The 14,343-nt window shown below is 35.7% G+C and overlaps 3 protein-coding genes across 3 annotated transcripts; 2 read left to right on the top strand and 1 right to left on the bottom strand.

Moving 5' to 3' along the window:
• Positions 1–5,053: 5,053 nt before the first annotated feature.
• Positions 5,054–7,624, top strand: Cyp4g15 (Cytochrome P450 4g15). The gene is made up of 5 exons (XM_069051753.1): positions 5,054–5,334; positions 5,876–6,256; positions 6,308–7,033; positions 7,096–7,281; positions 7,330–7,624. Exons 1-5 carry the CDS (start codon positions 5,118–5,120, stop codon positions 7,500–7,502), a joined length of 1,683 nt encoding a protein of 560 aa, XP_068907854.1. The 5' UTR covers positions 5,054–5,117; the 3' UTR covers positions 7,503–7,624.
• A 139-nt stretch (positions 7,625–7,763) lies between these two features.
• On the top strand, positions 7,764–14,237 carry LOC138133796 (uncharacterized). The gene is made up of 3 exons (XM_069051755.1): positions 7,764–8,857; positions 8,909–9,144; positions 12,122–14,237. The coding sequence occupies exons 1-3, from the start codon at positions 7,881–7,883 to the stop codon at positions 12,331–12,333; spliced, it is 1,425 nt and encodes a 474-aa protein (XP_068907856.1). The 5' UTR covers positions 7,764–7,880; the 3' UTR covers positions 12,334–14,237.
• On the bottom strand, positions 12,344–14,249 carry LOC138133795 (histone-lysine N-methyltransferase, H3 lysine-79 specific-like). Its single transcript, XM_069051754.1, has 3 exons — positions 13,943–14,249; positions 13,590–13,895; positions 12,344–13,536 (listed from the first exon to the last, which is right to left on the bottom strand). Exons 1-3 carry the CDS (start codon positions 14,069–14,071, stop codon positions 12,508–12,510), a joined length of 1,464 nt encoding a protein of 487 aa, XP_068907855.1. The 5' UTR covers positions 14,072–14,249; the 3' UTR covers positions 12,344–12,507.
• Between the last annotated feature and the right edge of the window lie 94 nt (positions 14,250–14,343).

Below are 14,343 nucleotides of genomic sequence, written 5' to 3'. Positions count from 1 at the left end.
ACTATGTACCTATATAATTCACGATAAAAACAGTATAGCCCAGTCACTAGGGGATTTTTCCTTACAAAAAGTGGGGTAGTAATGATTTTGAAATATAGAGGCCCTGAAGTTTTCGACCTTGGAGGCGGTGAGCGCGAGCCGCCATCTTGAATGAAATGTGCAAAAACACGTTTTCACAGAATAACTCCATAACGATTCTTTATATGAGAAAAATGTTGAAATAAAAGTTGTAAAGGATAAAATCTGGCAACTTTTTTGTATTTATACTTTTCTTGTAAGTTTAATAGAGCCTGAGATATAATCGAATTTAACGAAATTTTTACTCATTATACAGAATGTCTCAAAATTCGCGAATTCCAATTTAGAGCGTTGTAGGGGATCACTTCAGTAGCGGAAATATAGAAATTTAAAAAAAATCGGGACTCCCCTCACAAAGATACATTGGTCTGAAGGTGCACTTTTTGAACTGAGTTTTCTTCAAATTCAGTGTTTATTGTTATTTATGGTGAGGATGATTGTGGAAAATAATAACGTAAAACAATTTTTTGAAGAATATCTTTACTTTGGAGTAAAAAAATCTTAAATTTTTGTAATTTTTCTTAAAAATGGAAAGGCAACGTAGCTAGAATAGTATTTTGTAACTCTGGATATGCAGGCTTGCAATGAATTGAACAAAATTAAAGTGCTTATATCTTCTCCAGGAAGAGCGAATTTTTTTTTCTTAGTACATATTTACGAGCTCCACTGGTTCCTTTCCTACCACGCTCTGAATTCGGAATTCTCCAATTTTGAAACACCCTGTATGAGAAAAATGTTGATATAAAAGTTGTAAAGGATAAAATTTGGCAACTTTTTTGTATTTATACTTTTCTTGTAAGTTTAATAGAGACTGAGATATAATCGACGAAAGATAAAATTTAACGAAATTTTTACTCCAAAAAAACGTCAAACTTTATTGTTAGTAAATTTTGCAAATTATCAAATCAAATATATTGTGTAATAAATAACTATTTATAATTGAATTTATCAATATTATTGGTACCAGCGTATATGAAAGTTCAGTTGGAAAAGTAATACGGGGATGAACTAAGAAAATATAGGTACTATTTTGAATTTTTTTTAATTGTATCATAAGTATTAATAAAATTGGATCGAACAATATACCTGCTCTCGACCATATTCAGTCAGTAGGTACTAATAATATTGATAAATTCAATTATGTATTAAATATAATTATTAATAGTATACTACAAAATTATATTATACAAAATATTTGATTTGATCAGTTACAAAATTTACTAACAATATAGTCTGATGTTTTTTGGAGTAAAAATTTCCTTAAATTGCATCTTTCGTCGATTGTATCTTGGTCCTTATTAAACTTACAAGAAAAGTGTAAATAAAGAAGTTGCCAAACTTTTGTTTGAACATTTTTCTCATATAATGTACTGTAATCAAGTTATTCTGTGAAAACATGTTTTTTGCACCTTTCATTCACCGCCCCCAAGGTCGAAAACTTGTAGTTTTCATCAGGGTCGTTCGTTACTCAAACAACAAACAATATATTTAAAAATCATTAATACTCCGCCTTTTGTAAGGCAACGACAATTTTTATCACCGACTGAGTGGACTAGTAGGTGAAAGGACTAAAACTGTTTATACAGAGTCGCTAAAAATTTTCAGAACGGTTTAGCAGAGCTCGTTGCAATTTGGCACACAGTGGGGCGTATTCTGTAACTGCTCCGCAAAATTTTAAAGGCAGTTAAAGTAAGTTGTCATTGCAATGACGAATCAGGGCTTGAAATTTTGAATTTTAAAAGACGCTAAAATTTTAACGCCCCTTTAAAAATTACAGAATAGGCCTCAGTCAGTGTTTAAATTCTATCATCTGAGATTTTTTCAATTTTCTAACATCATTTATTTTGAAGGTACAAGGCTAACTTGATTTTTTTTAATGGCACGGGGAGTCAAATTTTATATTTTTGAAAAGAGTATTTTTTGTGAATTCAGTGATGTAACTAACACATGCCCACATCGCCGCCATTTTGAAAATCTTTTTAGCATAAAAATTAAGTATTTCGCGTTTAAACATTTTTTTTGTTGATAACTAAAGACAACATTTCCAAGGCTAACCAAAAAAACCACAAAAAAATATACATACTTTTTAAAAATATTAAATTTGACCCCCCGTGCTATTTAAAAAAAAATCTAAAGTCGGCCTTACACCAAGGCAACAATTGGCAACATGTTGCCTGCAACATTTTTTAGTAATGTTGCCGGTCATTACTAAAAAATGTTGCCGGCAACCTGTTGCCAATTGTTGCCTTGGTGTAAGGCCGCCTTAACTGTGTGCCAAATTTCAACGAGTTCTGCTAAACCGTTGTGAAAATATTTTGCTACTTTTTGAAGCGACCCTGTATATGGTTTTCAAATATCAAAGGAATAAGCTAGAGTGGAATAAGGTAAGACTTTTGCGTCATCTACAGTATGTCCACGGATTGAGTTACAAAGAGGGAAAAAAAATTGTTGAATTTTACAGAAAAAGCCATTCTTGATAAAATTACCTGCTTGTTTTTCAGGCTCCTAAAACTGGCTGTAACAGTTCTTTTTTTATTCGCATTTATCTCGAAAATTTGGACTTGGAACTTTTTTATTTAAAAAATCATGAAAAATTTGAGTAGGCGAATCTTATCTTCAAAATCACATTACCATAGCTACTTACTGCAAATGTGCTTAAGCAGTTAATAAAACGTCAGACTACACATTAAAACGGTGTAAGTGTTAATCAACTTCTTCTTATTATAATGTTGGCTCTACAAGAGCGAACATACTTAATTCATTGTTATGGTACTGGCGATCTTTGCTATCGTGAAAAAATGTGTGGAAACTGGTTCCATACTAAATGTTAAAAAAATAAGAAAACATTTAGTTAATTGGGTTTGCAAACAATAAGCAGACACGGTTTCATAAAAGTAAGCCGATATTTCTGAAATTTTGCATGGAGTGATGATTTTAGATTGTGAACATCTTTTCTTGACGTTTTGCCGTAGTTAGTACAGAACAGATACCTACTTTTCTTAAACCACCAAGGCTTCCTTGATTTGAAATAATCGAAAATATACTTAAAATTAGTTTCAAGCCAAGCAGGGCTTAATCCCCAGATGTGAAATTCAAATAAAAAAATTTTTTGTCAATCATAATACCTCTTTGTAACTCAATTCGTGGACATACTGTATATTAATGCTGCGAACGCAATCATCGAGAAATATTTAGGTATCCCTCAGAACAATAAATTAATGCAAATGTTAACAAAAACGTGAAAACGATATTATAATAGTTATTTATTTAACGAGAGTTTTAAAGGTCCACGAGTGCCAAAAAAAGCCCAAATTACACAAGAACGAGTTGAATACAAGGTTTTTTTGTTCGACGAGCCCCTTAAAGGCTCCAAATCGCTAAAAATCTTTAAAATTAGCTTGACGTTTCGTTTTGACAAGTTGTCAAATTTATCAAAATCCGTTCACACAGGAGAAAATTCTCACATTTTGACAGTGTCGAACAAAAAATTATTATATTATTATGTTATCAATATACATATTCCAATTGAAATAATAAATAATTTATTTTACAATTGCAATCAACATTTCTTAGGATTAAAAAAATATTTCATCATTCAGTAGACAGAAACAGAAAAAAATAGTATTCAGGGTATACAGTGCATCTACAAATGATTGTCAGATCCAGCTTGCTATGAAAACTTGTCAAATGTGCCGCTTAATGTCGTGCGTTCATTTAAATTTATCGTCAAGTTGGCGTTGGAGAGTCGATTGAGAACGCACCACTCGTGTAAAAGCTCATTTGTGATCATTTATCCGTATAATGCGTTTACAATCGAGTCTTCAACGCCTACTTTGACGATAAATTTAAATGAACGAACGATATATTGAATGTCACATTTTTAGGTTAGGTTGTTGGTTTTTAACCCGAAATAGGTCTTGCAGGTTTTTCAATAAAAACTTACATTTATTTAACAACATGCACAACGCAGATTTTACACCAGATACATAAACCGGGGGACAGACATTTATGGAGTCTCTTCCTCCTCCACCCTTTCTCTTAAATCCTCGACAATTTCATCAGATACTGGTGGCCTTCCTGATGATTTACCCTTGCTCTGTTGTTAAAAACCTGTTCACAATTCGTTCAATGTAATAAACAATCGTCATGAATCATGAATGTTGTCCAGATATTTTTCCTGTAATTATTTTTTACAAACAGATAATAAATATTTCCATTCATCATTAATAAACCCTTTCAGTTTGAAAGTAAGAAACAATGACCGTGTTCTGTTCAATAGAATAAACCATCCTCAAGAAAATAAAAAGACAAAACGTTAAAAACTAGCCTCACAAATGTTGCCAGTCTGTTTACCTCTAAAAGCGGACGTATTGAATTTGTATTGAAAGATACAGATTTTTGGTGTTTATTAATAAAACGAATATATGGAGCGAAGAAAACTGGACTGAAAAGCGCGAACAAAACGTCAATATCAGAAGTGACAATTAATTATTAATAATTAAAATTGAGCATCTGTTTTCAAAAAGGCGGCACCATAATATTTTTTTCCAAAGCTGGCTTGACCCAACAATTATTTATAGATAGGTAGTAAGTACCCTGTATATTCTCAAAAATTCAATAAACATGATTTTCCTTTGCTTATCGCAAGCAATTTTTACCCAAAAAGCAATGCAATTGAAAATGCATTAAGGAAAAACTATGTCAGCCTGTAATTCATTTGTAAAAAGACGAAAAAGACAGAGATATGTGCGACGTCGCCGTCGTACCTGTATATAATAACTTTTGCCCCTTTTTAATATTCAACCGCACTTCCTTTATATGAAAAATTACCATTTTAAGGTCTGTACAGTAAAAAATTGTATCAACAATAATTATGCGAAGTAAGTGTCCGCCTATTGTATTTTATTTATGAGTAAAACTCCACGCAGTAACACAAAATAAATTGCGTCAATCGGGCAACGTATAAAAGGATGCGTCCGAATTTTAGCTTCACACTTTAGTGGCAAACCTCAAGTTCTAGTTTAGTTTTTGTTTAAATAATGTCGGCTACGGTGACAAGCCCCGACGCTGCAATCCCAACTGGGACTCTGACAGCATCCAATTTATTTTACTTTCTTCTCGTTCCGGCTGCTATTTTATGGTACGCTTACTGGAGGATATCTAAACGGCACATGTTGGAACTCGCCGCTAAAATACCTGGACCCCCTGGATTACCAATTCTGGGCAACGCTCTAGAGTTAATTGGAAAACCACATCGTAAGTACCCTAATAATTATTTAATTTATACGAAAAAAATATAATTAAGTGTGTTATTTGCGACTAAAAAATGTTGTAAGGCGAAATATAGAACATTTCTCGAAAAAGAATATCATAAGTAAATATTTTTTTTTTATTTATCCAACGAAATTATTTCAACAGATAGGTATTAAATAAAAATTAAATGTTTTTTTTTTTGGTTAATTACTTTTTTAACAATAAATTTAGTTGATAGGTTTTCAAATGTAATGCGAAATCTTCATTTTGTGATGATATCTCAATGTTAATGTGTCGAAACCGTTTGCTAAATTTTAAACATAAAGAGAAACATGAAATTAATTTCTCTGTGAAACAGATTTAAACATATTCTTCAAGGTAAACTACATAAAATTGTCTTGCATTCATGTATAAGCTTGAGAAATTTCGTAAGTAAATAATACTAAAGAAAACAACTGTTTTTATATTCGTGTTCAAATGTAACGATAAAGTTTGACCGACATGTTAGAAATGGCGAAATAAAATTGTTATACTTTTTATGTAGAGGTATTCAGCAAGATCTATGAAAAGTCCTTCGAGTACAAGAAAGTGGTGAAACTATGGGCGGGTCCTAAATTGCTCGTCTTCTTAACGGACCCTCGAGACGTGGAATTGATTTTAAGCAGTTACGTCCACATCGATAAATCATCAGAATATAGATTTTTCAAACCGTGGTTGGGCGATGGCCTTTTAATTTCCACCGGACAAAAATGGAAAGCCCACCGTAAACTAATCGCCCCAACTTTCCACTTGAACGTTTTGAAATCATTTATCGACCTCTTCAACGCCAACAGTCGCGATGTTATTAAGAAGCTTGAGAAGGAAATTGGCAAAGAATTCGATTGTCACGACTACATGTCGGAGGCTACTGTTGAAATGCTCTTGGGTATGTAATTTTCCAGGCGATAAAATTTATTTCTTACAATACCATCAACAGAAACTGCGATGGGAGTCAGCAAAAAGACGCAAGACCAAAGCGGCTACGACTACGCCATGGCCGTGATGAAAATGTGCGACATTTTACATCTTCGCCACACCAAATTCTGGTTGAGACCTGACATTATCTTCAACAGAACTAGCTACGCGAAATACCAAGAGACTCTCATTAACACAATTCACAGTCTCACTCGTAAAGTGATCAAGCGCAAGAGAGAAGATTTCGCTAAGGGAATCCGTGGCTCAACCGCCGAGGTTCCCGTTGAACTTCAGACCAAAACTCACGACCACACCGAATCTAAAACCGTCGTCGAAGGTCTCTCGTATGGACAGAGCGCCGGTCTCAAAGACGATCTCGACGTTGACGACAACGACATCGGCGAAAAGAAGAGAATGGCTTTCTTGGATCTGATGATCGAAGCATCTCAGAATGGTGTTGTGATCAACGACGAAGAGATCAAAGAGCAAGTCGACACGATTATGTTTGAAGGCCATGACACCACAGCTGCTGGCAGCAGCTTCTTTTTGTCGATGATGGGCGTCCACCAAGACATTCAAGATAAAGTGGTACAAGAACTGTACGATATTTTCGGCGATTCGGACAGGCCTGCAACTTTTGCTGACACATTAGAAATGAAGTATTTGGAACGTTGCCTCATGGAGACTCTTCGCATGTTCCCGCCGGTACCAGTCATTGCACGCCAGCTTAACCAAGACCTCAAACTGGGTATTTACAAATAAAGTAAACTCAAAAATTTGTTTTATAACGATTTCTTGTTAAATTTCTAGTTAGTGGAGATTACACAATTCCTGCTGGTTGCACAGTAGTGGTTGGAACGTTCAAGATTCACCGCCTTGAAGAGTTCTACACTAACCCCGACAAATTCGATCCCGACAACTTCCTCCCTGAACGTACAGCTAACAGACACTATTATTCCTTCATTCCGTTTAGTGCAGGACCACGCAGCTGTGTCGGTAAGTATCTAAACTGCTGTTCGTTCTTGGCCTAAATAGAATTTTTAGGTCGGAAGTACGCCATGTTGAAATTAAAAATCCTTCTTTCCACCATTTTGAGAAACTATCGCATTTTCTCTGATCTGAAAGAAAGAGATTTCCAACTCCAGGGCGACATTATTCTTAAACGTGCCGAAGGCTTCAAAGTAAGGTTAGAACCGAGGAAAATGGCCAAAGCTTAAACGTTCTCATCTGTAATTTATGAGTATACTTGTAGTGTGATAGAATTGTATATTTTTAATAAATTTGGGACTAGTAATTTATATTTACGATATGTAATAGATGTAGCTGACGAACATTGTAACATCTTTTTTATTTCATTCTTCCAAACCTGACACCATTTTGGAAAAATATTCATGACGGTCGTCACATTGCCACGTTATAAATCTGACCTTAATTGTTCTGTACTACTTAACCTTTCCACGAAGTTGTTCCGAATTTGTGACTACATTTACAAAAACATAGTGTCATAGTTTTTAAAAATAAATTTTATTTTTGACAAGTGAGTTGTTTTTTCAAGAATAACTGTCAACGATAGATCTGGGGCAAAAGCGCGCAAGATGTCTAAAATGTCTTCCATCTTCAGCGATGACGACTACTCAGTGTGCGACTTGAGCATGTCACCCGTAAAGAAAGAGCGGATAAAAAAACAGAAAAAGCAAGCGCTACGAGAGAAGTTGCGTGCTACTTTGCCCATCTTGACCGTACAGGAAATCCGACGACACCGCCTACCTTACCACGAAGCCCTCCTTGCAGAACTTATCGAAAGTGGTTTCGAAAACACAGCAGAGTTTATTAGACAGTTGTTGGAGTTGCAAGCAAAAACCAGAAAGAAATTCGGACCGGGAACTGTGACTTGGCTGAGGCCTCAACTGATCAACTCCAAACAAAACTTGGATTTGCTCGCCAAGTGTCTGACGAAGGCGGAAATTGCTCACAACATGGAAGATCTTGCGACGGAATGGGACGAGATGTTGCGATTAGCGGCACATTATGCGTTTGGCTCCGACGATTGGTGGTGGCTGGGGGAGCAGCTGTTGTATCAATGTGTCTCGATGGAGTATCCAGGAGACTTTCAGAAACAAGAAGCCATAGCTTATTTCATCATCGGAAAGTATCTGGTCGAGAATGGTAAAAAGATGGAATCGGGGAAATACTATCTCGACCTGGCTCGGGAGATGTCGAAGGGAAAGTCGTGGAACTGTAGCAAGATCCTGAACAGGAAGCAAGACATCGTCTTTATTGAATCTTGCAGACTGCTTTATCGAGCGCTGACCGAGGAAGCTTTGGTCCTGATGAAAACCGATCCGTTGAAGGCTGCCGAAGTTTGTAACACGGCTCGCAAAAGAGCTGCTGAAGCTTGTGACCATCACAGCGAATACGAAGCTTTGTTGTTGAGAGGAAGATGTGAACTGTTACTCGATAATACCACCGATGCGATTGCTACGATTATTAAAGCGATGAACCGGACGGTTCGGCGAAAATCTGTAAAAGGAACGTGTGAAGCGAAAATCTCGTTGGCACTCGCATACCTCCAGTAAATATCTCTTGCAGAATCTGAGTAATGTTTTGATCACATTTTTTGAAGGCACGGCAAACCCAACGAGTGTCTGGAATGTCTGAAAGATTTGAAAGGCATGGCGGAGGACCACGATTTGGCGTTTTTTCTTGCACAAGCGTACAGATTCATGGGGGAGTATTATCTGCACCAGCAACAACCCTACGAAGCGACACCTCTCTTGATGTTGGCTTTTTACATTTTTCACGAAAACAATGACTTGCTTAGAAGGGAAAAGGTCAGAACATGGGCAGCAATTTCTGCAGGTTCGTTTCTATCAAGGAAGTTAAACTGAGAGGAAGGAAGGCGCCCTATGCTGGTAGTGCATTGAAAATGATGCCAACTGTTCATTCTGCAGCAACCTCTTATGACCGTAAACGTCCTTGAACAGCCCATCGGGTATCGTATCTTTGTATCATTCGCATCGCATTGACGCCACACGCCAGTGGTGTTCCAGCAACAACATGCTAAAACGTTTTTTTATATGTACGGTCGGTGAACAAAAATGACAACTGTTCAAATCCAAATTTGGCACATTTGCACCGTTTAATTCAGGCTTGCTAAAAATAGGTTAACAGTTAACCATAGTTACTATGGTATGATGACATAAGACAAAAATGCCACAAATAGTAGGTATACTATGTTATGAGGAGCGAAAATGAAGTTTTATGTGCTGCGGCTGGTAGATTGGCTGCCGAACGCAGTGAGGCAAACAAACCAACCAAAGCAGATAAAACCATTTTTGCTCCGAATAACATATACCTACTATTTTTTCTTCAAACCTTCATAACAAATTATTTAAGACATGTTAAGAAACCAGGTAGGAATTTCAAATGATTTAGCTATATAGTTTACTTTACTGTCGCTCATCAGCGGAGATAATATAACTTCACGGACGCCCTCAGCGGAGATAATAACTTTATCTGCCGCTCTCAGCGGAGATAATTACTTTATCTGCCGCTCGTCAGCTCGTTAAATGCCATGACAATAAAGTGACACTTTAGCATTATCAATGCAGCAGGATAATGTCATAATTTACGGACGTTTGAAGAAAAACAGTATTTTTGCTAACGAGCTCGTTAGCACTTGCTCGTTTAGTAATACCCTCCCCAAGGCGTTGTCTAATTAGGTGTTTTTGGAACTCAGTTACTTAGATTCGGCATTACAGCTGACAAGGTAACTGTCAACAGTGATAGAATAGTAAAACTCAGTTTTATTTTGACTTTATCTTGACAATTAAAAGCTTGATACAAATGTATAGTAGTTTATTTAACGAGTTCGTGTGTAATTTGAGCTTTGAGTAGGTACCAAAAAAAGCCCAAATTACACAAGAACGAGTTGAATACAAGGTTTTTTGTTCGACGAGCCCCCAAAGGCTCCAAATTGCTGAAAATCTTTAAAATTAGCTTGACGTTTCGTTTTAACAAGTTGTCAAATTTATCTCAAAATCCGTTCACACAAGAGAAAATTCTCAAATTCTGACAGTGTCGAACAAAAAAGAAATTTTGAGTGTCCCAGTTTTTTTTGCCCACCAACCGTACTTTATGTTACCAGTACGCCCCGTCTTCTACAGTCACTGACAAAGTGCCCACGTCCCTACCAACTACCCTTGCAACTTTTAATGGTTGCCCATGGTTTGGCGGGTGGCATCGCTTTTTCAAACTGACCTTTCTTCCTCTCAATTTAGTCCAATCAATAGGGAGTTTTACCTTGCAAAAGGTACAGAAAAGTTTATACTTCGCAGGTATCTTCTATCAGGCATATTATTAATGTTGTTGAGTTTGCGACCTTGGGGGGTTGCCGCTCGCCCCACCATACTGGAGAATAGGGGTGCAAAATCACATTTTTCCGATTATTTCATTATCCGTGCGAGATACCTCTATCTAAGTTATTATAGAAAATGTAGAGCATGCAATTCTCTACATTTTTTGTTCTTTATGTTTTTTTGTCAGATCAATAGTTTCGTAGTTACAGCGTGTAGAAGTCGAGAATTTCTTTTATTTTTGTATTTTTTATTCTTTTCCACACCGCCACAGAGGTAGAGCAATAGGGTGCGTTTTTTTTTTGATGTGGTGTCCCCAGTGGGCATAGTCCACGATGCAGGAGAATTTTACTGTTTTACTCTTTTTGATCTCTATGTTGCGTAGACGGACCATAATGATCTGGATCGAACGTAATAGATGAGCTGAATTCATCAGAGTTTATGAATTCGGGAATTCCTCTTGAGAATTTTCCTCTTGTTCCTCAGGGTCATCATCATCATCATTAAGATCATCTGGCGTTTGCCAAAATAGAAATTCATTGATTTCAGGTATTTGTTCGTCTTGATCTTCAGATTCTGGAACGTCTGTGATTATTTCATTATCCGTGCGAGATACGTATATCTAACTAATTACAAAAAATGTAGAACATACGATTCTCTACAATTTTTGTTCTTTACGTTTTTTTTTGTCAGATCAATAGTTTCGTAGTTACAGCCTGTAGAAATCGAGCATTTATTGTTTGTCCGTCTACGGGAATATCGGACTCCAACGTGTATACTAATGAAACAGGTAAACGCCAAATGATCCTGATGATGATGATGATGACCCTGAGGAACAAGGGGAAAATTCTCAAGAGGAATTCTCGAATTCATAAACTCTGATAAATTCAGCTCATCTAAACCGATCGATCCAGATCATTTGGATCCGTCTACGTTACAAAGAGACCAAAAAGAGTAAAACAGTAAATTTCTACTGCATCGTAGACTATGCCCACCGGGGACACTACGTAAAAAAAAAATGCACCCTATTGCTCTACCTCTGTGGTGGTGTGGAAAAGAATAAAAAGTACAAAAATAATAGAAATTCTAGATTTCTACACGCTGTAACTACGAAACTATTGATCTGACAAAAAAAACATAAAGAACAAAAAATGTAGAGAATTGTACGCTCTACATTTTTTATAATAACTTAGAAAGACGTATCTCGCACGGATAATGAAATAATCGCAGAAATGTGTTTTTCCACCCCTATTCTCCAGTATGGCGGGGTGAGCGACAACCCCCCAAGGTCGCAAACTCGTCAATATTAATAATATGCCTAATAGAAGATACCTGCCAAGTATAAACTTTTCTGTACCTTTTGCAAGGTGGAGCCATTTTTATGTCTCTATTGACTGGACTAATTTAACTTCCTTGGTTTTTACCATAACATCAAATACCCAGACACGTTGATTTATAATTTTTCATTATGCAAATTTTAGGAGAAGAGTTATTCCCAGCATTTATTCGATTGATTAAAAGCTGCGATAATATGGATGAAGGTCACCAAAATCTCATTAAACTGATACGATGGATCGACGAAAAAGAGTTTTTCTGGACACAACACAGCAAATTTTCATTTTCTTACACGTCCCTTCAACAGAGCGTTTGTGACATGCAATTGGATGACGACGAGGTTTACACAATATCATAAGAAAGCTATACACATTTTTAAATCATTTATTTTGAAATGTTCAACTCAGAAGCAGTAATAATAATTAAAAAAAAAAATATATTTAGACATAAACGTAAAAAAAAATGTGTCCAGTGTAAAAATTTTAGTAGATTTGACTACACCCACTAAGTAGAAATCCTTACAATTAAGTGGTTAATTAATGTCATCACTGAAAGTGACACGTTTCTTTTTACGTTCTGATCCATTAAGACTGTCATCTAAGTTACTTTTACTCTTGTTTCTATCACTAGAATTAGAATCACTGTCTTCATTATTACTTTCAATCACAATATGAGTTTTCATAGGTGATTGATCAGCTGCTGGAGTTTGGATCGGGTCATCAGTTATGATAATCTCTTGGTTGTCCTTTTCTGACTCATTATCTATTTTGAGATTCTCTTGGTTATTTTCTTCCGGCTCATTATCTACAGTGAAATTCTTTTCACTTGTTATGTTCTCTGCTTGTTCAGTTATTATTTCTGTATCATCTGGTACAACTGGTTTCTCAATTCCATTCTCTTCAATCACTTCATTTTCCTGAGATAAAATTTCTTTCTCCTCGCTTGTTTTCTCATTTTCTTCTAAGCTTGGTTTTGTAGCATATTTTTCAACAATTTCGTCAATTTGCTTAATGTCAACTTGAGATGACTCTAGCTTGCTGTCTTCATTTTCAGGGATATACACTGAAACTCTACGTTTAGGCACGAGATCTGAAATACTGGCAGCTTTGGGAGTTTCATCAAGTTGCGCTTCTTGTACTTCTGGAGACTTTTCTTTTTGTTCAAAAGAATGTCTTCTGGCCTTAGATTTTTCAACACTTTTCTTTGCAACTTCTTCTGACTTACATTGTCTAGCAGCTCTTTCTTTTTCATTTTTCTTATGTTTTGTTTTTAATTTAATCTTAATTATAGGACGCACTTTAGGCGTTTCTTTAATATCAAAATCTTTTTCATTCTTCAAATTAACATATGCAATCTTCTTATATAATCTCTTGTCTTGTTTAAGCTCTTCATCAATGTGATAGTTATTATTGCATAAAGGTTGAAGGTATGTGAAACAGTTATCAAAAATTTTTCTTTTCTTAGAACCAGGAGGCGACTTGGAAAATGATTTCCTTTTGGGTGTGTCATTTTGCTTGTGAGAGCCATGGCCTGATTTTTTCTTCCGCAAGCTTAAGTAAGGCTAGAAATACAAAAACATGTTAAATAGTAACTCAAGTTTGTGTGAATACTTACAAATTTATGTGACAATTTTGTCTTGATGTTAAAAATTATATCAAAATAAAATAAACATCGAGGGCAGACACAAATTGGAAAGTCTGCAGAATCTAAATAACCCTCAGTTCTCTCATTGAAATACTTCCAATTGTTTTCCACTTTCATTAGACACTTTTCTGTTTTACAAAAGTGACAAATACTGCTTTTAGTTTTTTCATTCTCATCTGCTCTGTGTAAGTATAACAAATTCTTAGTTTCATTGGCCAACTGTATTTTGTAACAGCAGATTGAACAAATTTTCAGCTGGTTTTTAATTTTCTGAAACTATTTATGGATAAAAATACTACTGCAAAAGTTAATAATTAACATACTTCTGTGTCCGTTATAAAGTTCCCATTGAATATTTGTGGCAGAAATTTGCTGAACTCTTCTGCGTCTGAAGATGTTAAGACCTTGTTATTTTCTGAGCATAAACTGCAAACACCTCTTTGCAGTTCCATTCTTCAACACTTTCAGGAGAAACTGCCACAAGTGTTTTAATTTCACTAATCAGCGGTTAGCGAGTAAATTCCACTGTAAAATTAAATATAACGCAGAATCTTTACGATAAAAATATAATTATCCGAAGCACAAAACCGCCAAATACCACCATCTTCGTCAAGAAAACTTCATACAGGTTCACCAACCTTTAGTACGCATTCAACAAAACTTACATTATTGAGAGAATTCATTTCAGATAATTTCTGTGCCGTTTTTTAAAAATATGCGGTTT

Source organism: Tenebrio molitor, chromosome 6 (assembly GCF_963966145.1).
Source record: "Tenebrio molitor chromosome 6, icTenMoli1.1, whole genome shotgun sequence".
Classification (NCBI taxonomy): domain Eukaryota; kingdom Metazoa; phylum Arthropoda; class Insecta; order Coleoptera; family Tenebrionidae; genus Tenebrio; species Tenebrio molitor.
This window is presented reverse-complemented; position numbering and strand designations above follow the sequence as displayed.